We start from the raw sequence: 25,182 nt of genomic DNA, 5'->3' as shown, positions 1-25,182 counted from the left end.
GTAGCTTGTTTATGACAATAGAACAAGAAAATTAAATTGACAAAACTCAACATTCATTCATAAAAAGATTCTCAGCAAACTAGAAATAGGAGAAAACTTCCTTATCAAAAAGGGCATTATGAAAACTCTACATTATAAATAATAATTACAGATGGTTCCCTTAGATTTCCAGCCAGGGAAAAGATCTCACTTACCACGTATGTTCACGTTTACTTAGAGGTCTCAGCCCAGGCAATAAAACAAGTAAAAGAAATAAAAGCCACACAACTTGAAAGGAAGTTACCTTGAAAGGAGAAAGTATCTTACATTTTCTGTTTGTTCTGTTTTGTTCTGTTTTGAATATGTAGCCCAGGTCAAAAGCCTTGAACCCACTATGTGGCCCAGGCAAGCTTACTACTCACTACGTACCCCAGGTTGTCTTGGAACTTGTAATTCTCTTACATCACCCTCCAGAGTGCTGGGATTATAGCATGTGCTACCATGACTGGCAGAGGTACCTTCTAAGTAAAAAAAATTTAAAGACTGCCAAAAAGCTTCTTAAACTGATAAGTCTAGCAAGAGTCCAAGATAAAGAGCAAATAGAAGTAAATCTAATACTATTTCTATAAACTAGCAATGTACAACTGGAAAAAATAATTTGAAAATACAATTATTTTTACAATAAATAAAGGCACCGGTGGCTCATGCCTGCAATTCTAGAACTCAAGAAGCAGAGATCAGGAGGATCACAGTTTGAAGCCAGCCAGGGGAAAGAGTTCATAAGACCCTATCTCGAAAATACCTTAGACAAAAATTGGGCTGGTGGCATGGCTCAAGGTGTAAGGCCCTGAGTTCAAGCCCCAGTACTGAAAAAAAATAATAATAATACAAAAGCATGAAACACTAAAATGGTAAATTTATCAAAATATGAACAAGACCTATATACTGAAAACTATAAAGCATTACTGAGAAAAAAAATTAAAGAAGTCCTAAACAAATGGACAGATATACTATGTTCATGAACTGGAAGACTCAGCATTACTAAGATGTCAATCTCTCTCTCTCTCTCTCTCTCTCTCTCACTCTCGCTCTCTCATTCTCTCTTTCTTGCTCTCTCTCCATACATACATATATATTTTTTTCTATACAATCCTGAACAATAATCTAGTGGGCTTTTTAATAAAAATTTAAAAGGTGACTAACTTTTCATGCAACTACAAATGGCCTAGAGTGGTCAAAATAGATTTTAAACAGAAAAACAAAATTGGAAGATATATACTGTATAATTTCAATACTTCCTCCAAAACTAAAGTGATTAACTCAGTTTGCCATGAATGAAAGGATATTTAAATCAACTGGAGAAAACAAACAGTCCATGTATTTATTGTCCCAAACATCTATGGCCCACTGATTTTTTTAAAAAAAAAAATTCCAAAGCAATCGTGTGGAGAAAGGATAGTCTTTTCTACAAATATTAGTGGAACTGCATATGGCCATGGAATAAAAGATGCTAATATCACACTTTACTTCCTACTATACATAAAAATGAACTCAAAATGGAATTTAGATCTAATGTCAATGCTGAAACCCTAAAAATTCTGGAAAACAAGGGGGAAAAAAATCATTGTAATTTTGGAGTACAGAAAGATTTCTTAAATAAGATACAAAAACCAAAACCCATAAAAGAAAAATATTGAAAAGTGGACCTTCCTCACTAAAATGTAAAATGTTTAATGTCACCTGTTTCTGATAAGTGACTTGTCCATATCATAAAAAATAACTCTAATAAACAAGTAATAAGAACTGCAATTTTAAAGTGAACAAAAATGTGAAGGGGACTTTACAAAAGATATATGAGGGGGCAGTGGGGAGAAATGAACCAATCCTTGTATGCACATATGAATAATAAAAGAAAAATGAAAAAAAAAAGATATATGAGTATGTGATAGCATACTCATCACAGTTGCTTAAATGAGGCTGTGGATAACAAGAGTTGGAAAATGTATAGAAAAATTTGAATATTTAAATATTTCTGACAGAATGTACAGGGGTATATTTACCTTAGAAAACTGCTTGGCAGTTTCAGATTAAAATAATTATAAAACTTAATTATTCCAATCCTAGAAACCGAAAATAACTAAAATACACACCCTCAGAAAGACCTATACATAAATCCTCATAGTAGCTTTAGTCTCAAAAATCCAAAACTTGAGATAACAAAATGGTCATCAAAAGGTAAATGATAAACAAATGGAGGTAAATGGATTCAAGAGAATACTACCCAGCTTTAAAAACAAATAGAAAGTAACTGCTAACAAGAAACAAATTAGCAATAAACATAATAGTATGAATGAATCTCAAAACTGTGATGCTGAGCACAAGGAAGTACATCCTACACAACTCTAGACAGCATGTGAAGGAGGGACACATGGTGAAAAGACACTAAAAAATTCTTAGGTGTAATAGGATTGCTCTGTTCTTAATGGTAGTAAAAATTTTATGGGTTAATATATATCCTGCACAAGTCATAAATTATATGCCTTAGAGCTTATAACATGTTTTACAAGATTTCAACTATGAAACTATAAAACATCACTGAGAAAATCATAGAAAATCTAGCTAAATACAGGAATATACCACAGACTAAATACTACAAAGCTGACAACATCCCCATATTAATCTGTAGATCAACGCAATCCCAAGTAAAAGAAGTGTGTGTGTTTGTGTATGTAATTAACAAGCTGAACCTAAAATGTGTATGAAAAACAAAGGACCGAAAGCAACTACGACATTTTTTAAAGATAGTTAGGAGACATACTCTATGAGATATTAGGATTTATTACAAAGCTATAGTAATTAAGATATTACTGATGAAATGATAGGTAAGACACTGGTGAGATACAATAGAGTCCATAAAGAGACTTCATTGTCACTTAACACAAAAATGTTATTCTATAGCAATGAGTAAAGCATGGTCTTTTCAGTCAATAGATCACTTGTATATCTACATGGCAGAAAGTGAAATTTTACTCCTCCCTCAGACCAAACATAGAAATGAATTCAAGGTGATTTTAAAGTCCAGTGTAAGAGGCCAACGAATAAACCTGGAACATAAACCATTTTCATGTGTCTGAAGGCAGTTCTAACTCTAACGGGAAAAACTGGTAAATTTGACTAAATTATTAAAATTAAGAAGCATTACTGTTAGAAACTCATTACTGAACTGAAAAGCAATATGCAGACAGAGAAGACGATATATTGGGCAAGGGCTCAAAGCCGTAATATATTAATAACTATTAAAAATCATTATTAAAGACATAAAATTCAATCAAAACCACCACTGAAAAGACACCAAATGGGTAAAAGATCTGAAAAGTTATCACATCAAAGAAGATAAAAACATGGGCAGTGGCCAGCAAGCACATCAAAACCTATTTTACTGCATTAGTCATTAGAAAATGCAAATTAAACCACAATGAAATACCAATTTATTACATGGTTACCTTTTTAAAAAAATAATCAAATACTGAGAGTATGAAACAAGAGTGTACACAGACTGCTGGTGGCAATATGAAGTAGTTTAATTACTCTGTGAGAACCATTGTGCATTATCTACCAAAGTAGAAGGCACACATATCCTATAACACAGAAATCCTACTCAGCAAGCATGCATGCAAATACCCTCCAAAAATAACCACCCAAACACACATCAAAAAGCAAATGAAGAAACAAGTTGTTTGAGTCACACAAAGCAACCCTATTCAACCATTATGAAAAACATTAAATAAGCAGCAACATGGTTTCATCTGAAAAACAGTATGTTGAATAAAGATGTCTGATACAAAAGACTACTGAATGATTCCAGTTATATGAATTTCTAGCATAGGCAAAACTAATTTATAGTGATGCAAAGGACAGGGGAATTTACTGCAAATGGTCAACAGGGAATGTGTTTGCAGTGGGGGATGGTGAGAATGTTCTCTGCAACTGATAGTGATAATGGTCATGTGGACATACATATTTGCCAGCAATCTCTATACTTAAACTGAATCTATTTTGTTACATGTAAATTACATTTTAAAAAGATGATTCATATATACATGTACACATAATCTATATTATTTATACTTATAAAGACATATGTACAATATTGATCATGTCAAAAATATTCTCTACCAATACTGAGAAAGGCTATCTGGTACATGCACATAATAAAACAGTCTATAACAATGAAAATGAATAAATCATAACCACACATGAGGTAGATGAGTGTCAAAGTTAAACTGTGAGTCACAGAAGATCAGGGAAGATGAGGCATGGGAAACAGCAACCAGGAATTCAGAGATAAACCTGTATTAATGAACACCTTGATTAAAAGCACACAACACTATTTTCTTTGCTTCGGTTCTTACACTTCCTCAACAAACTACAACATTTGTAAAAAAAGGAAAAATAAAAGAGAAAAGAGCATTTTTTTTCCCTCTGTGCTTGCTCACTTGCTCAAATAATTAGTGCACTCTGGGAACTGAGAGAGGATATCTTAAAAGACGTTTATGCTGGAAACGAAACATTTGATAAAATTACTTGTTTTATCACAAAAGTTGTTGCGAAGAAAAACATTTATCTCAGGGTAAGACACCTTCCTTAAAGGAGTCTTTGGCAGGACTCATTCTTTGTTTAAAGGGATGCTCAAACATATGTCATGGGAACGCACATTGAAAAAGTGGACCCATCTTGAAATCTCTGGGCCCAATTGATAAAACAGTGCAAGAACAAAAATTATTAAATGTGGTAGATGTTCAGAACGAAGGGAAAATTTGAACCAAACCCCCAACCCCCTTACTCATTGTACCTGTATGCACCTGCATTCATTTCTGAGTTGTGTTTTGTCCTTTCTACCTTTCATTTGCTCTACTTTACTAATAAACATTCTGTTCTCTACCTCAATGTGTCCTAAAATGGTTTTGCAACAATATCATAAACTCTGTACCCAAGAACCAGGTAGAGGCCTCCTCCCTTTTAAAGACCTCCTCCACTGAGCATCACCAGTTCCAGTGACAACTGAACTAAGGACGTTCACAATGAGGCAGGTCCAATCAGGGAAAATGAGGCATGGAAACATCAGCCAGGAATTCAAAGACAAACACTGTATTTATGAATAGCTTGCTTAAAAACACACACACACTACTTTCTTTCCTTAAACCTTATACTCCCTCAATAAGTTGCAACATTTAGTTAAAAAAAAAAAAACTACAAGTAAAACAGATCAGTTGTCCACCCCTGACCTTGCCTTCTTGCCCAAATATTCAGTGTGCTCTGAGAATTGAGCAAAGTCTTCTTAAAGAAAGACACTTATCTGGGGAAAATACACTTGGAAAAAGGACCCCTCTGGGCAGAAGTGTTTGCAAAGAAAAATGCTTATCTATTCCAGGAATGAGAGGAGGGAGGGGGGATAAAGGAGAATGATGGAAGGGGTGAATCCATTTGTAACTGTCACAGTGCACCCCAATACAACAATAAAAAAAGAGGTTCAAAATTACATCTTAAATTATGAGAAAAAAGTTAAATAGTACTTTATGTAAATATAACACTAAAATTACTAATATAGGATATTTAACAAAATGTAAGAATAAATTTTGATTTACTAAAAGTAAATAAAAAGGATAGACATCCATCTTGAAGGGAACATCTGGCAGAACCATCATTTGTTTACAGAGATGCTCAAACATCTATTTCACAATGACCCAAATTTAAGAAGCACACCAACCTTGAAATCTCTGGATCCAATTTATAAAACACTATTAACAGCTAGAATAGTTAAATATACCAAGTGTCAGAACAAAGGGGTGTACTCATCCAAGGAGGAATTAGGGTCAAACTCCCAACCTAGTTTTTCACCATAAATACCCAACATTACAATGCTAATTGCACCCAGTATCAGATGCACCCACACCCATGTCTTAACTGTGCACTATCGTTCTATCTTTACTTTGCTTTACTAATAAACTTTCTTGGTCACTACCTCAATGGGTCCTAAAATTCTTTTTTAAGACAACATCACAAACTTGGTACCCAAGGACCAAGCAGACAACCTGTCCTTTTTGGAGACCTCCTCCCTGGAGTATCTGGTTCTCATCACAGCATAATTACATTTTTTTTTAAGTTCACAAAACAGGCAAAACTATACAGACATATATCCTTTCTATTCTTTTCTTTCTTTAAAAACAAGAAAGTAATTACCATTTAAATCAGAATAGAAGTTGCCTTTATTTAGCAAGGGATAAGCACAGAATTTTCCTGAAGGATTAAAAAGAATTAACATTTATTTGTCACTATCTTTAGATCCTTGACACTTTTCTATAGCCTCCCCCATTTGTGTAATCCTAACACCAGTACTGTGTTAACACTTTGTAATGATCTGACCCCTTGAGTGGAGTAGTACTCAAACTTTATACATATTGCACAAATAATAAATAACTTGTAATAGTGAGCACTTACAATGTATCAGACACAGGTCTCAGAGTGTTATATACATACACACACGGTCTATAAATACATAATCTTCCCTAAACACCCTTCAGACCAGCACCCCCGTGGATACCAAAACTGCAGAGGTTCAAGTTCTTTATACAAAATGTAGCATTGCATATACTATTCTCCCAAACACTTTAAACCATTCCTAGATCACTTAATAATATGTAATAAAGGCAAATGCTATGTAAGTACCAATTATATCATACTGTTTAAGGAATAATAAAAATAAAAAGGATGTACATGTTAAGCACAATTTTTTCAAACATTTTTGATTTGCAGGTGAATTTATGGATGTGGAACCTAAGGACGCAAATGGTTGACAGTAAACAGTCCCAAATGTCATTCGTAAGTACCTACCAAGGTAGTCTAACTCCACTGTCCATGTAGTAAACCACAATGCTTAACTTTAAAAAAAAAAAATCAATCTTAACTTACTGAAGAAAGTATACACACTTAAGGAAAAACATTTGAATTACCAAAGTAAATCCATTAGTGGTATTTTTAAGGAATTTCTGATTTTTCTGCTAGTTATACAAAATATAAAGAAAAACTGTGTGATTATTTTTATTTTATTATTCTGAATCCACCCAGAAGAGATTACCAAATGTACCAACCAAGTTCATTTAAACTACTACAGATGAAAAATTAGTTCAATGGGGGAAGATTGTTTTGAAAATTCTTAGTCATTTATATTTTCACCATCAATAAATTCTACAAAAGCATTATGTTAGGGACTTTACATCTACATCTCATATTGCTTCCATGTAACGTAACGGTTTTATGAGGTGGTCTCTGTGTCTTAATCCTCCCAGTAAATAAGGCAGGCTCTCCAACACACATTCCCAAGCTAACAGGAGCCAAAGACAGCACTCAAGTAAATATTATATCCCTCTCTCTCTCTCTGTCTTATTTTCCCACCAATTATCCTGAAAAGCTTTTAAATTTTAAACATAAAGCATTATTTATTGGCAAAAATTAAAACCCCATTAGTGGTCAATATCCTCTTCCAGAATTATGCTTTTGTGATCCTGGGTAAGTCTGAATGGCTCTGAACCTAACATCCACATTTACTGAAGGGGAAAAAGCCAGGTCCTACTGCCTAGAAATACTGTGATAATTAGTGAGACAATGCATTTAAGGAGTGTAAGGCAGGGCCCTACACAACATGAATGCTAGCTGCCAGGCAAGAACTTTTAGGACCAATACATGACTGCTAACACACAATTCAAGTTGTATTTTTGTTACAGATAAAGCCCTCCAGAGAAAAACCCAAGAACCCAGACAAAACTCCTAAGTCAGTCTGAGCCACTCTTCTAGGTGACTTAGAGGGAACTGCCAGAAGACAATCCAATACATGATTTTTGAACAGGTGACATGTGAAGACCCGTAATACTGAACTGAACATGCTCAAGGAGGTGCCACCTCTACCTGTAAGTCAACCCAACATGAATATGCATGAATTTCCCCAATAAAAGCCTTTTGCTTTCTTTGTTCTGAAGGATACTACTGTGGGAGTTAACTCCCGTACTCACCTTACTTGTACAAGCAATAAACCCTCCTTTCCCATCTTATCTCCTGATTGTGTTTATTGGCTTTGCACTCACAGGAAGTGAACCCACTGCTACCAGAGTCCCTGGCCAAAAGGCCTGGCTTTGGTCCAGTCACCCACATCAAGAGAAAATGTCATAAAATATATAAAATGGAAAAAATGGATAAATTTAAAGTTTTGGCCAAAAAAGGGGGAGAGTCATCCTCAGTTTTTTTCTGCCTTCCCCCATAAAACTATTACAACTTATAGAATGACTAGAACAAAAGCCAGGATATAAGCATATTCTGTGTGCATGGAACCCCAGCTGCCAAGTAAGTTCTTCTCCTGGCACCAAAAGCCAGGGCTTCGGGAGGCTGACCTTCTCTGCTTCTGGCATAGTATTTCCTGTAAGTGGTGGAACTGGAAAAGACAATGTTAAAAAGAAGAAAAGAAACAAAAAAGCCCTAATTTCAAGGGCCCTATTTCACCATTGTGTTATGCACTCTACAAGAATGAACCAATTGTTACTATTTTTATTAGAGAAAAGAACAGCTGGCTTCTTGGAAAACCTTATGTGCTCTTTTTTTTTTCTTAAAGTCCTCAAAATGAACCCTCTTCATTTGTAGACAGTGAAAAACTTTCAACAACAGTGTAGAGGAATAAACTGTGCTTTGTTTTCTTTTAATAAAATACTATATTACAGTTATTGCATAAAATATGTTCACTAACCTGGCGAAAATCCTAAATTAGCATTCAGTGAAACAAGTTGCAACAATCAAAAACATCTTTCACAGGCAGGCATGGTAGTGGATGCCTGTAATCCCCAGCACTCGAGAAGCTGAAGCAGCAGGATCAGCCTGGACTGCACAGCCAGACCCTTCAGATCCTTTCTCAAAATAAAAAAAAAAAGATATCTACAACGTTATTGCAGTGAACGTACAAAAGCACACAGAAGGATAAACAAACACTCATATTTAGAATATGAGTTATGGGGCATGGAGGGAAAGGCAAAAAAAGTAGGCTAAATTTATCATTTCTTAACCAACTGAAATTTGGGTCTACTAGAACAAGGTATTATTTTTAAATCTAGATGACATTATATGGTAACTCACCATTTTATATACATGTTGTAGGTTTAGTATTTTCCAGATTACAAATAATTTTATCTAAATATTTTTCTTGTGGTTTTCAAATGTCTTCTTAGTGAAGACAAACTCCAGTCACCAACTGAACTGCTTCCTCCCCACAGGAAGCTTGTAACCTCACTTCCTCTTTGATGACACACCTCCACCAGCTTCCAGCCTTTAAACTGTGGTTTCATAAGCTAATTCTTAATGTATTGCAATAACTATTCCAAATTCCACAGCAAACATCAGGACATACATGCAACTGATGACAGGTCCAGAAATTGTCCAATATACAAAAAACTGGGGAAGTAAAGAATTCGAATTCGTGAACAGAGCTTGACTTGCAGATTTTCAAAACAGGGAAATTTAAAAATAAACTTATTCTTAATAAATAAAAATGTCCAAATTCAAATAGTTTAAAAACCAAATAATAATGAAATCTAAAAAATAAAAGTAATAAAAAAATTCATGATTCTGAGTCATATTAGGTTGGTAACTATTTTGCTAATAGTTTCATTGATTTTGACTTCCAAAAACACTCAAATGGGCTTAGTATAGAATGTAATGGGTTTGTAAAAGGCTTCTGAAAATACCTAAGATCTATTCCTTCAGTAATTAACAGATATCTGTGTGAATAAAGAAAAAATTAACTGAGTTCCCTCAAAATTCTCAATGTGACTATATTTGGAGATAGGGTCTTTAGAAGTAGTTAAATAAAGTCAGTAAGAGCAGGGCCCTTATATTCCAATAGGACTGGGGGCCTTGTACAAAGAGAGACTAGAGATGATTTTTTCCCTGAGCCCAAGCACTGAGAAAAGGTAGAAGCAGACATCAAGAAATCAGCCATCTGAAAGCTAGGAGGGAAACTTGTCACAACCCAACTGTTGTGGTACCTCAATTTCACATCTGCAGCCTCGAGAGAAACTTTGTGGAAATACATTTTTGTTGTTTAAGCCACACATTACAGTTTTGTTATGGTAACCTGAACGGGAAAAGTCACCTGTCCAGTTTCAGAATGTTGACTGGGTTTTGTTTTGTTGGGGTTACTTTCTGTTCCTACTAATTTTATGAGTTCAGAAATATAAACATGAGTAAATCAGCACTCTGTAATTTCAATATTTCTAAGATTCTATGTTAAAGCATACTTTAAAATTCTAATTACCCATTATTTAAAACAGCTAAAAACCTGATTATTCAATAATGGGAAAATACTCTTTGACAAGGATAATGGTTAAGGAAAAACAAAACAAAACAAACAAACAAACAAACCCAAGGGGCTTGGCCCAGTGCCTCTAGCCTACAATCCTAGCTACTCAGAAGGCAGAGACTGGGAGTCACAGTTGAAGCAAAAGGTTCCAAGGTAGGCTGGTGGAGTGGCTCAAGTGGTAGAGTATCTACTTAGTAAGTTTGAGATCCTGAGTTCAAACACCAGTACTGCCAAAATAAATAAATAAAATAGTTTCCTTATAAAACCTGAATAAAAAAAGAAAATAACAACATTTATCAAAGTGTATGTTTAACACACCTGCAGATGTTATTTTTACTCATATTTTTAATCACTACAATTGTGAAGTAAAGTGGTGATATAAAGGTTAATATCAAAGATTGTCCTTTAAGAATTATACTTAGCCACTGCTTATGCAAGGCAGTCACACCAAAAAAAAAAAAATTACACACCATCATTTCACAGAACTTTTTTTTTTTTTTGAAGTACTGGGGCTTGAACTCAGGGCCTACACCTTGAGCTACTCCACCAGCCCTTTTTTATGAAGGGGTTTTTCAAGGTAGGGTCTCACAAACTATTTGCCCTGGCTGGCTTCAAACCTCGATCCTCCTGATCTCTGCCTTCTGAGTAGCAGGATTACAAGCATGAGCCACTGGCATCTGGCTCATAGAACATTTTTTAAAATGTAGTTATCATAAGTGATAACTCAATACAGTGATTATAGAGTTGAATTCAAAAGAAAAAGCAGCACAATCCTTAGGCAGCAGTTTAAAACTACCCTGAGGTTTTCATAATATCTACCTAACACACAAATTTGAATTCAGAAAGTTGAAAGTGCATTACCTACATCATAAACCAAAAACATGAAATCGACAATGCACAAATAATTCTCAATCTGTGAGTCTCCAAAAAATGTCCTTAGGATATGAATACATGATTACAGGAGGACCGTGACATGAAAGTCTACAGCATTACCAAGAACTGTTTTCATCTAGTTGCAAAAGTTGCAATATATACTTTCCTCAAATGAGATAGAAAAGCAGAACACACAGACAGATACATACCCTTACCCTCTAATAGTAACTCTATTATTTAAACTTTAATTATTTAAATGGTCAAGTCAAAACTTTGCAAATTTTTAAACAATTAGCCAGTTTTTACATAAAACTAATCAATAAAGAATTTTAAAAGGAAAAAAATAAAAACCTGGATTTTAGGATTTACTAAAATAGGATTTACTGCTATAAGGTGAAATCTGAAGTTTGAAGTTTTCCTAGAAAATGAAAAGGACATGATAAGTTTTGTAACTTTTTGTACTCAGTGTAGCTTATTACTTTCCTTCACCCCTTCTGTTCATATAAATTTTTTTTACTTTAAAAAAAATTAAAAAAAACTCTATAAAAGAGTGTTCCTTATTTCTCATTTTTTTTTGAGACAGGGCCTCTACCAGGTAGCCCAGTCCAGTCTCAAACTTGCTATGTAGACCAGGTTGGCCTAGAACTCACAAACCTCCTACCTCCACTTCACAAGGGCTAGGATTATAGCCATGCCCCACCAAGCCTATACTAAGATTCCTATTTTTAATAAAAGAGCTGGAGACTACAGGTTTAGATTTCACCTGTTTTATAAAAGATGTACTTCTATCCCAGTACAGCTGTGCATATAACAAGTTGCTTAAAAGCTGTTTTTTGTTTGTTTGTTTCTTTTTTGCTTACTTGGGCCAACAAATTAACTAAAGTCAGGAAACAGATGATTGTGACACCCTTTTTCCATAGAAATGGAAGGAAGAAATTGACAGTGGGGAAAATGTAGTGTGTATGTGTGTGTGTCTTTTTCTCTCCCTTTTCCTCTCTCCTACCCACTTCATGCTGGGCAGCCCAAGGTTAACATTCTTTACTCTTCAACTAAACCAGGCAATCTTCTCCCCCTTATCTCTCTCTGACCACCTGACTACCAAAGAAGGAATAAACCTCTGTCATCCAAGACATACAGCTTTGGAGTTGTGGCACCAGAAAGCTGGAAGATAAGAGTTAAAATTCTGGCACATTCATTTTGTCATGCACTTCACCTGAACTCCTCTTTAAAAAGCAGCCATTTTTTCTCAGAAGTGGGATGCCAGAGCTTTGAAAGGTTGACTTTCCTTGTCCTCTTCCTCTGATGAGTAATAAACCTTATTTTCTTTTCCTCAAAACTCTCCTCTCATTATTTGTGAATTCGTATTGAGGTCAGGGACTGGCTTTCTAGTACCATGCATATATCACCTTTCCATAACTTCAGCATCCTTATTTTCCCTTCTCTCCAAACATTCAGAAGCACTACATCTAAAAGAGAGGGCTTTGTAACCTGTGCCAAGCATAAAATAATTGCATGAAAAGTGTACAAAAAAAATCATTAAACTGGGGAGGAGGAAAAAGAAAGGTACCTCTTTTAGTAATTTTAAGGTACTTGTTCCTTCTGGCCTCAGGATTCTCTGAAAAGGATCACAGGACACACCTATAATTCCCATGGAAATACTAAGATGCTATTTGTACTTGCTTCCTGTTTAGGGCTCCAAAAGACTAAAGATACCTCCAAGTGAAGGTGATAAAGGAGTGGATGCCTCAAGACTGGTTCTGATCTGTCCTCAAGAGACAGGAGTTACAAAGAGATCCTGAGGCTCACTGCCTCCCATAGCCCCACCTGGCCCAGCCCTCCAGAGAAAGAGAGCAGGCAGGAGGAATTCAGGAAAAAGACAAAGCAAGAACAAAGAGAATTCATTTGAGGAGAATGTCAATTGTGACAGATAAGTTAAGAGAAAGGAGTTAGGGAAGGTACAAAAAAATATTGTTATTTGGTCCATCAAAGAAAACACAAACATCATTTATAAATGTTGTTATCTGACCAAAGAGAAACTCAGATTGTATAGTCTGCTTTATTTTAAAAGTCATATAATAACACATTATTTATATAAAAGTATAACATAATTAGTAACACTTTATTTATTTAAAAATCATATAATAACACTACAAACACTTCAGTTCAAGGTAGGGCCACAAAGAAAAACCGATCATTTGCTCATTTTATGATCTAAACTCCAAGAAAGCATAGGATCTAGTTCTTACCATAATCATAGAAAAGAAAGGTCACAGTGGGAAACTTGGCCTCAAAAATCACATTGAAAACTGTACTGTGATATAGCTAGTGCTAAATTATTGACTACTAATTTCAATGTTATTTCGTTTCTAATTTTCAACGACTCCTAGCCTTAATATGAACAGCATCTCACACGATGCAAAGCTTATATTTACAACTAAAGCAGTTAACAATAAACCACTCTGGCATATTGACTATTGTGAATTAAAGGCTGAAAGACAGCAGGTACAAAAACATAACTCTGGCCTTGGTATCATTCCTCAAAAACAAGAGACGAAATTCCCGAGAAAGGCATACCATCCTTATCCTCAAGGACAGAAGTGGAAATAGTAGAGCCTAAAGAAGTCTGTAAGGACCTTGTCAAAATAAACCTTACCTTTTAAACCTACCATGGGATTGACTTACTTCTTCACAACTTTCTACTCTTTGTCCAGGCAAGTATTTAAGAGTTTGACTAACTGCTTCTTAGGGTTTTCATCTCTGTGAGGGTTCCTACTCCAGGCAAAACTTGCACTTACTTGCAATAATAAACTTGTTTTTCTCCTGTTCACCTGTCAATTTAATTCTCAGACCCAGCGAGGACCCTCAGAAGACAGAGGTACAAAACTGCACCTTTGTCCTTGGCTAAATAAGCAACTAAAGAGTCTGTAAAATTCATGAAAAATAGCATACACTATGAAAAACTGAAAAAACTATTTCTTATCTGACATTATCCTTCTGGATTCCAATGGAATTCTGTTCAGACAAAGTTGAACAGAATGAAATAAATTTTATTTATGAACTCATAGTACTGCTCATGGGTGAAAGCTTGTGAAAGTGTCATGACTTAGAGAGACCAAACTGAGACTTCCACCCAGGGTTTCCAGGTTCTAGTTACTATTGGTGAAAGAATTTAGTGACAGACACAGTAAGGAATTGGGAGGGTTATAACAGAGAGTTAAGTACACACTCAAGAGGGACTGCAGGCTTTTCAAGAGAGTGTCATGTCCCAGGATTTAGGACAGATCATCTGGGGTGCAAACTTTAACCAAGGGTGGGGGGAAATAATTTGAGTTGAGGGTGTTGGGGAAGGAATCCCAGAAATGAGGATGTTCCTGAAATAGGGTTTACTCTCTTTTTCTGCCCTTATACGGGGTTTTTCCATGTGTTATGGTGTCAAATACAGGATGGAAACAACCAATTTTGCAAGGTTAATGGTAGGAAGATACCATTATAATGAAGCAAAGGATAGTTAGTGGTCATCTTGGTTGGCCATGTTGGATTCAGCCAGCTTGGGGTAGCCCTGCATTTTTAATACATGTCCACATGATGTCCTGCTACAATGCAGCCCTGCAGTTGAATCAATCTCTAGCCACCATGCAGCTTGCCTCTGTTCTTTTTCCAGTGCCAATCTACCCTACCTCAATAGTACACACTTCTTACATGTTGAAAACTATTGATAGCTGATAAAATGTGGCTTTTCATTTAGTTTCCTTTAATTGTTCAAAATCAGCAAAATATTTTAAATCTAAAGGTTGAACAAAAATTAGTGATCTTCCATGATCCTATGAAATAACATAATTCTTATATATGCAGTTGACATTTTAAAAATATTTATTACATGTGTGATTAAGAAATTAGATCCAAGAGTCAGATGTAGTCGAATGAAATCCCAGTTCACTGACCACGAGACCCTGGGAAAATCAGCTTAAGACTGCTACCTCATGAGTAAAACAGGGTGAACAGTACCTACTTTATAGATAAGCCAAGGAAAACTAAAGCCAAATCAGCACCTATCTGTTTCATTAATGGCACTATTACTACTGATTCCTAGTAAACATCAAACTTTGCTGTTGGCATTAGAGATATCACAATAAAGAGAAATTAATTAAAGCCTCCCCAAGGAGTTTATGCTCTAACTGTACTGAAATTCAGCAGTCATAAATTGCCATGTTTTCTCTTGCAAATACTAAATTGCTACCTTTTCTATTGCAAATACTACTTGTACTTCAATTACCAAAGGTGCCCAAAGGAAAGAGAATTAGTAACAGACATATTCAAGCCCAACAGGGAAATCTTGCAGAAATGCCAGCCAGCAGCCTGTGTAGGAAGTCTGCAATAAAGCACTGCAATAACCAATAAATTTGAATAGCTTCATGCCTCCCCAGCAGAGACAGTGTTAGCTTTTGGTGGAAGAAGTAATGCCCCACTCCAACCCTGAAGAAAACCACAGCCATCTTAGGCATAAGACAAGAAATAGGTGAAGTTCTCTCTGCTGTAAATCTGCTTCTCTCAAACTGTTCAGTTACCTGAAGATACCTGTGACCTGCCATTAGTTGGAAGGATCCCTCTTTGGAGTTCAGAGTTCTGCTCTCCATGGACCTGGTTTTATACTGTACTATCTTCTGTCTTCTCTTTCTTACTGTACATAAAATCTGTCCTCTACAGTAGACTACAAGCTCTCTGGTTCCTCTTTATATCCTTTCCACTTAGCACAATCACTAGTACCAAGTTCAATAGCTATGTGTTGAATTATTAATTGGTACCAAGCATTGTACCCAGCAGTATAGATACAGATATTAAAAACATGCTTCCTTCCAAAAAATAAATAATCTAGTGGAAGACAGAGTCAGCAATTCAAATACATGAACTGTATTAATTCAACACTATAATATCAGATGTGGAGGGAAGTACAGGAAGGAATACCAGATAGATTTAGGGAAAGGGATGTCCCCCCAGTTAAATGGGAGAGTTAGAGTCCCAAGTAGTTATCAGTTGGAAACTGACTTTAGGAAATAACATACTCCACAAAAAAAAAAAAAAATAGGAGAAAAAGTCGGAAGATCAAAAAGGTTGGTTGAATAATTATACATATGTGTGTGTGCTTATTTATACATATAAATTTAGAGAAGAAACACTGAAAATAGAACTGTTTAACTCAATTCCCCTAAACTGAATACTTACAGCTTATTGTAAAAATTCTTACCTTCCTGAAATTCCTTTTGTTGACCCTGGAATCTCTGGTACAGGCCGATGTCTTAGCAGAAAAGATCGAGAAGGTCTTGAAACCAACTTGCTACGACTCCTCATAGATGCCTGGGTTGGTGAGGATGGAGTGTACAAATCATTTATAACCATTTCTCCTTGAAATTCAAAGAAAGGTGATGGTGGCAATTTTTCTAATAAACCATTACTTCCATTTCTAGAACTTGCTTCTGAAGTTGAATAGTCAATGGAAGGAAGACATTCAAGGTCTGCATATGGGAGACTGCTGCAATTTGCTGATATCAAATCAACACTTTCTGTTTGTTGTTCTTCAGTTGTACAATCCATAGCATTCTTTGTAATACAAGATCCTATTTTAACATTTTCACTACCAAATAAAGAGTCATGAGAAGAACTCAAATTCAGGTGTCGTTCCTCTGGAACAGAAAAGTCCTGTTGAGAAAGAAATAGCTTATCTTCTGATTTAAGAGACTGACTACAGTCCATACGAAAATCATTTTGATCAAGATTTTTTGTAATGGTCTCCAACTGTGTCAAACTAGGTGTCTGAATACTACCAGAATTGGAAAGTTCTATGCAGGTGTTCGGATCAGAAGATGGAGCATGGCGGTGCTCTTTTGAAGTGTCACCATTCTTTGTTTTATGAACATTCGCATATATTGGGATTTCTTGCATTTTTGACAAGATTATCTGCAACTGCTTAAGTATCCTCCTACGGTGCCCTGTAGGTGATACTCCGATTCTGTGTAGCACACTATCATTTATTGCTGCACAGTCCTTCACAGTATAAAAACCAAACTCTTGGAAATGTGAGAGATACTGCTCCAAATTAATACTCATCAGGAAATCTTTGATGTCAACATTTACTTCACTGACTGAGGACATAATGGTGGCTTCATTACTAAGCTGAGTAATGGAAAAGCAGCAAAATGAGATACACAAACAAGATGATGCTCTTCTCTACAGTTTCTTCCTGAATTGATGGTGACAGAAAAGTTTCCCAAAATGTTATTCTCTTCACAATAACAGCTTCATGTGCATAGGCCTGGAAAAAAAAATTAAAATGACTTTTATGATATTTTAATTATATATATATATATATATACAAATATATATATAGACACACACATATGTGCATGTGTGTATGTGTAAATATTAGAATAAAACAGCGAAGTAAAATAAAAACCTGATTAACATACTAAAGGGCAATCAAATGATAACATTTGAGATTACCTTTTCTACCAGACAAAAATCTATGAACTAACAGGTAACTACCCAGGGTCTACACTCTAACCAGGTAGTAAATAACCAAGTCAGGCACAAGAATTAAAATTAAAATTTAACATCCACAGTTTGGGAAGTCTAAACAATAGCCCTCCATTCTTTTGATTCTCATATTTTAGGTCATTTGTCTTAACAGTAGCTAAATTCAAACAAATCTCTCACTCGACTCTCAGAGCCTTTAAAAGCAGCTAGAACATATTTCTCAGATCAATGGTTTACATTTCAAAAAAGAAGGCAGCAGCATTATATGTAAAGAATCAACACGAATATGTGAGCTTAGCTGCATAATTAGGTAATTCTTAAGTAATTAGACAACAGGAAGTATGTTAATGTGAAAGTGAAAGTTAAAAGTTTAAAGATCACGTTTTCTCTCAATGTATAAAGTAGCAGATTAAGACAGGCCCACTTTTCTCCCAAACAACATAATTTTTTTTTAAAAGTCAATTTATCCCAGCGCTGGTTAAAGAGGTGTGTTCTGTTTATGAAAATGTATACAATCCAACTTCTGTATATTAAGCTTCAATAAAAAGAAAAAATACAAAATATGTATAAAACCCACACATAATAAAATAAGACACAATAAAATAAGGTAAACTTCTCTGAGAAAGCGCTGATGCAGTGTTCCTGGAAATCACAGGAATAATTCTCCAAACACCTCTTACTTGGACATGTGTGCACCTGCTCATAAGCTATTGCCTTGACTATTAAAAATATCACCAGACATCGACAACCAGGTAACGCAGACGTCAAGCACGTGTCTTCTTAAGGCCTCACTGCAGGAGCAGAGAAGAAAAAACACAAACAAGAGGAAAGGCAGGAAATGCCTCTCAATGAGGTCATATTTAAAATGTCAAAATGTAAAAGAAAAACAAGAAAGAATGTTAAACCTCCATACCCATTACAAACCACCTTACTGAAAGAAAAATATGCTATTTTTTGGCATATCACAAAATGGAAAAAACTTCTGCAACTAGCACAATAAGTGTGTACACAATTTACCCTCCCTAGAAATTACAAACACAAGGAATTGATAACTCAAGAAGAGGATCAGAAACACTTTCCTTTTGAGTAGAATAAACTACAAAATATTACAGTCACACTTATCAGCCTTCAAAAAGAAATCTTCATCAGGACATATCAATTTCTTTTTCTTATTGTTTATTTATTTATTCACATGTGCACACATTGTTTGGGCCATCTCTCTCCCCCACCCCCCTCGCTTCTAGGCAGAATAGGACAAAATAAATTTCAACAAAACACATACACACCAAGACACCTCCACATCCTTCCCTACTACAATAATGGTACCAACCTCTCCTCCACACACATCTCACCAAGTCTAAGGCCCAGAGGGGACCCCCAAGTTCACCCTTGTCTCACCCACCACAGTCAAAGAAGCAGGTAAGCTGGCGAGTTTACTCTTTGTTAACCGATAGAACTGTGTCCCCACCCAAATGCATATGTTGAAGCCCTAACCTTCTATTTCACTGTAATTGGAGAGGCCTTCCAGGAAGTAATTAAGTTTACTTGAGGTTGTGAAAATGGAACTTTGATACAAAGGGTTAGTTCCCTGCAAGAGATACCAGACCTCCCTCTTTCTTTCCCCAGTCCACCTCTACTCCCAGGCCTGTGAAGACACAGCCAGACACCAGTACTCTACAAACCAGGAGGAGGACCATCACAAGAAAGTGATTCAGACAGACAATAACTTGATCTTGGGCTTCTCAGCCACTGGAATTATGAGGAAAAAATTTGTTATTGAAGCTACACAATCTGTGGCTCTCTGTTACAGAAACAAACCTGAGGAATACACTCCTCTATCCTCACTACCTTTACTGTCATTCAGATCTTCATTACATCTCTTGCCTGAATTACAACAGTGTCTGAAAAAAATCTCTTTTCCCACATTCCAAGTATCAGTCAACTATCAACTATGGAAAACTGGCATGATACTCCCCATTCTCCAAAGTGGTAAGTCTTAAGTTCCTATAATGCCACGTCACAGTTTGTGTCTAACAATAATCATAGCAAGTACTATTGATGTAAACAGCAATTGTGTGCCAGACACCAGAGCTCATAAATATTTCCAGCAAGGTCGGAGTTTCTAGCAGTAACTCTAGGCTCATATTCAACCTGAGTCAAACACCCTACCGACATCCTTCCTGCACGTCATCACACTGTTGTGAATTATCATTCCTCTGAGGCAACAAGCTGTTTAATGGCTATGTTCCTTTTGCACATACTGCTCCCTATAAGTCATCTGGAATTTTGATTAGGCAGGTATGATCTCCTCTCATGCAGCACTTGTTTCTCCGTACACATCTATAACTAGTATCCCAGAAATATACCAAGGGTTTGTTTAGAATATGTTTAAGAGATGGAAAGAGTTTGGTAGGGATGCTAGCAGTGGTTGAGAACCTGTGTTGTTAATTTTTTGTTATATATGCTTGTGTGTGCATTTGTGTTTAAATATACAAAATATTTTCCTTTCTTTGGAAAAGAAAGGGTGGCTGAATCGAGGACAGACACACCAAGTGCTCTACTCCAGGCCACCTTTCTGCATCCATTCCACAAGCTGCATATGGCCAAAGAACCTGATTCCTTTCCCAGCTCCCCTCCGATGGGCCTTAAAATCCACTCTCCACTTAAAGCCAGCTCTGTCTTCCAATCATCTGACTTCAAAATCCAGTTCTTTTCTTAGAGGTCCTAGCCCCCAAGTGAGTCATTAGATACAGAGATGGGCTCGCCTAACTCTATAAAATTCTAAAATTCTATCATGTGCCCTTAACCTTAAATATTGTCAGGTAAATATAGGAGGTGCTAAATATATGTCTATTGAAGCCAGGCACCCATGGCTCATGCCTATAATCCTAGCTACTTGGGAGGCTAGGCAAATAGGTCATGAGACCCCCATCTCTAAAATAACCAGTGCAAAATGGACTGGAGGTGTGGCTCAAGCAGTAAAGTGCCTGCTTTGCAAGTGTGAAGCCCAGAGTTCAAACCCCAGTCCTACCAGCCCAAGAAAAAGCTCCTAAGATGCCATTTCAAACAATAGCTGGGCACAGTAGTGCATACCTGTCATCCTAAACTATGCGGGAGACTGAGATCTGGAAGATGACAGTTCCAGGCCAGCCCAGGCACAAAAGTTTGTGAGATTCCCATCTCAACAGATAAAAGCTGGGTATGGTGTCATGCAGCTGTCATCCCAATGATGGCAAGAAAAACAGGAAGATCCCAGCTAACCTAGGCAAAAAATTGAGACCCCGTCTGCAAAATAATCAGAATAAAAAAGGCTGGAGCAGTGGCTCAAGTGGCAGGCCTCCTGCTTAGCAGGTGTGGAGCCCTGAGTTCAAACCCAGTACCTCAAAAAGATTTTTATATATAGATATATATAGATAGATAGATATATGCTTTCTTAATGACTTCTTTTCAACTTGTGAAGAGTTAAGACCAGAAGTAGAAATCATGCATAGTTTTAAATTTAAGTCTAGTCAGCAGACTACAAAGGTGCAGAGACAGAATTGAAAGAGATTTCTCCAATACGTCTAACTACTAAAAGAAGTCCTCAAATCAGAAGTTGATTGTGGCAGGTCAGCAAGAATCCTTCCACACCTGTGGGCCATTTACAAACACCTAAGGTGGTTTGTAAACACTAAGTTAGGACAGTCTTCCCCTTCCTAATTTCTCCAGTAAGGAAAACCTGCACAGCAACCCCGCTCCCCACTTTTCACTCTCCCTTCACCCGTGACAAGTAGACATATGCGTATACATTTGGTTGTGCTAGGAAAGAAAACAAGTGAAACTCATAGCTTTCAATTAAAAAACTTCATAAATCATAAGATTGTTTAGTATTCAGTGCTGACAACTTCTGGAATTTTTGCTAGATTCTAAAATTTATAGGAGAAAAAAAAGCAAGAGTATAATTTTATCCTGTCATATGTTCAATTATTTAAAAAAATCACACCATCATAAAATCAGAAACATAACCTTAGCATAGTGAGAAAACTACAAATGTGACAGAGATAGGTTTGACAATCACAGGATCACAGGACTAAAAGGAAGATAAAATAGCAACCAAAAATAAAATAGGCTGCTAAATAATGAAACTGTTCAATGTCTTACAACACAAGTCTCACAGGATCTAACATCAATGGAAGTTTATTGTGTTCCAGAACAGCAATTCCCGATGGAGTGGAACTATCTCCTGGAATTACAGCCAGAAAATGTGAGAAAATGCATTTGCTGGTCTCAGTGACTGAGTGGCACCAGTGTGGGGGGGAAGATGATTTATGACATCCTACAATGATACCCAAGGTAAAAACCCCAGGTACAGATTTTACTCCTCCAACTCTCTATGACTAAACAGTTTCCTTATGGTGTGGGCACTCCTGATGATCAAAGAGAAAAGTGTCCCTGCCTTCAATTTGCTAATAAAATTATCGTGGTGACCTACTAAGTCCTTGGAAAATAAGAGGGCTTGATGTAGATAACATGTTGGAACTAACTAGTCCAGGCTACCGATTTCACAGATCTCACAGATGTTCACTTGTGCTTCAGTACAGAATACAGTCACAAGAGAAAAGTATCGAGCTATTTTCACACCACACGAACTCATTAACATTGGGAGATTAATTCCAAGTGATTCATAAAGACAATATGTTCAACCTTTACTTATCCCCACAACCAAGCAGAAGAGAAAGGGGTTAAGAGAAATGTGCCTTTTACTCCATCTCATAATACAGAACAGACTGAAGAAAGTCGAAGGTCAGAAATCATAGCTTACATAGCTTATTATCATAGCCTGAGTGCTTGGCTTCCAGAAAGTATAAAAGTGGTCATGTGGCAACCCTCTCCACTACCATTATTCACCTACCTCATTGTGTGGCAAAACTAAAAAGCCTTATAGGAAGCTAAGTCCTCTGGGCCTGGTCATGTCTCTTAAATGTGATCACACACAGGCTTTGATCTCTGCCCCTGTTCTCTACCTTGACCACTAATCCTTTCCGACTCAGCAAGACACACTCATCCTCTTTCATTTTTCCTAAGATTTATGTAGCTGTAATAGTCAACAGTTTGAAAGCATTCAAAAACCATCTGTGTAGGATCTCATTTAATCCTTCTAACTGCCTTAAGAGAAAAGTACTACACCCATGATCACAGAGTAGATAAACAGTGGAGCCAAGATTCTATGAGCTGGATTTCACAACTTTACTGTTAACAGCTATGCCTTTTAATAACTGTACAATTGATTTAATGGCAGACATGTAACAAAGATTTCAGTTTCTCTCTCATCTGTCTTCTATGCAGAAGCACTTATGTTCACTATAGAAATGCTTCTTCAATATAGCATGCCTTGCAAATTCAAATTTTATATACCTTGTAGTTTGATTATGGGTGGATGTGTCCACACAAGTGTTTAAGTATAAAAGCTTACATTCATTTACATGCAATTGCCTGAGATTTAAGAGTCACTAACAAAAACAATTAATGGAGAGCATCTTTGAAATTATTACATAAAGCAGTGGTAACAGAGAATTTAGCTTAATAACATTTATTTTGCATCTACCATTAAAGAAACAGCTAATGCAGGACTACAGTACAACTGATATAGTACAATATGACACCAATACCAGAGAAATACTAGGACCAAAATAAGTACTCACTGACCATATGAGAAGCCAATGGCATAGTTTAAAAAAATCCTGGATTAGAGGAGAGAGTATTGATATAAAGATTCTTGACAACAATCTCATAGATTATAAACAAGATATGTTGTGTACTCACAATGAAATATTAAGCCTTTTTAAAACAAAAATCCTGTCATATCCTACAAGGTTGAGGACATTATGCTAAGTGAAATAAGCTAGTCACAAAAAAGGGAAAATTCCATATGATAATGCTTACATGATTAAGTAGTCAAATTCATAGACATCAAAGGTAGAATGGTGGTTATCAGAGAGGGACACAAGAGTAGGGAACTGTTTGGTGAGCATAGAGTTTCCATCTTGCAAGATAAAAAAGTTCTAGAAACCTGCTGCACAACCATGTAAGTACACTTAACACTATTGAAATTTACACTTAAAAATAGTGAAGATGGCAAATTGTATGGTTTTTGCCAAAACAAAAAGGAGACAGGGAGATACAATGAGTGCCGTATCCATTTTCTTTTCTCTCCTTTGAGAGCCAATTCAAATCTTACCATCACTCCAAGAGGTTTCCCTCCCTATTCCATCCCTCATTTACCCTCATTAATTCCACCCAAGCTACAGTATAGACATCACAATGCCTCAATTCTAATCCAGACTTTCCACTTTTTGCAGGTTTTATCTTTTTTATTAGCATATGTAAATTATACAAAGAAGTTTCTTTGTGATATTTGCAACACACATATAATGTACTTTGATCAAATTCACCCCATTTATATTATTTTTAACTCCCTGCCCACCACTCCCAGGACTTTTTTCACTTTTTACTTGGTTAATTTACTTAGCTTCCCTGAAGTTGATTCCTCATCTGTAAAATGAGCATAATACCCTTCCTATCTTATAGCATTTCTGATGGATTAAACATGTAAGGTATACATCACAGTACAGCAGTATATAACAGTACCTGACATGAATTGCAAGTATGACATAAGTGCTGGTTATTTTTATTAATTCTTCTGTTATAAACAATATTGCACTTAACCATATTCATACCATATTAATAAACTTGCTTTGAGTGGTATTCTTCAACCTACATAGTAATGTTACATTCTTTTAAATGAGCACTATAAATCCTCTAATAAGCCCACAAAGCACTTAATAGAGCAGTAAGTAGGGTTTTATTAATCTAGTAAAATAAAGATGTGGTTAGCATTTTGAGATTGATGACTACCTGAAGACTTAGACCTGGGACACAAATCATAGTGACTACCAAAGATCCTAGCTCTGCAAATAGTGTCTGTTGCCTTGAAAATTCCTCTTCTCCTGATCTCACTGTCGTCATCTGTAAGCAGAGGTGATGATAATGCCTACCTAACAAGGCTGCTTTGAGGATGAAATGAGTGAATATGCATAAGGATCTTAAAACAGTGTTTGGCAAATAATAAATTCTTAATTTGTAGTTGCTAGATGGAGAATAATGTGAGATTTGGTCTTTAAACAACCAAGTTCTTGAAAAATCACTTCATACTTGGATCAAGGACAGAGGATTATTCTAAGCTATGTTTTTGTTATTTCACTTACTGTGCAATCTGAAAAAGGCAACTCTCAATACCTCCTGTAAAGGCCAGGAGTGCTAACTCCTTTACTTAGGGTAAGGAATTATTACCAGCAAAGCTAATGCCAGTTTTAGGTGTTTTGGATAATATCTAAATAGTTAAGTGATTGATAATCTCCTTAGTCTTT

The 25,182-nt window shown here is 36.1% G+C and overlaps 1 protein-coding gene across 6 annotated transcripts in view; it reads right to left on the bottom strand.

The window, feature by feature from the left end:
* The window catches only part of Arap2 (ArfGAP with RhoGAP domain, ankyrin repeat and PH domain 2), a 235,389-nt gene that overhangs the window by 159,420 nt on the left and 50,787 nt on the right, over positions 1–25,182 (bottom strand). For 5 of the 6 annotated variants that reach the window (XM_074042487.1, XM_074042484.1, XM_074042483.1 and 2 more), the window contains exon 2: positions 16,491–17,555. In XM_074042487.1, the coding sequence (XP_073898588.1) occupies positions 16,491–17,395 (905 nt within the window). In that variant the 5' untranslated portion in view covers positions 17,396–17,555. Of the gene's footprint in view, positions 1–16,490; positions 17,556–18,456; positions 18,859–25,182 lie in introns of those variants that run through there. The other variant, XM_074042486.1, reaches the window with a different exon arrangement.

The sequence above is a fragment of the Castor canadensis genome, chromosome 9, assembly GCF_047511655.1.
Source record: "Castor canadensis chromosome 9, mCasCan1.hap1v2, whole genome shotgun sequence".
Lineage (NCBI taxonomy): Eukaryota > Metazoa > Chordata > Mammalia > Rodentia > Castoridae > Castor > Castor canadensis.
Note: the sequence above shows the minus strand (reverse complement) of the source record. Positions and strands in the feature narration are given on the sequence as shown.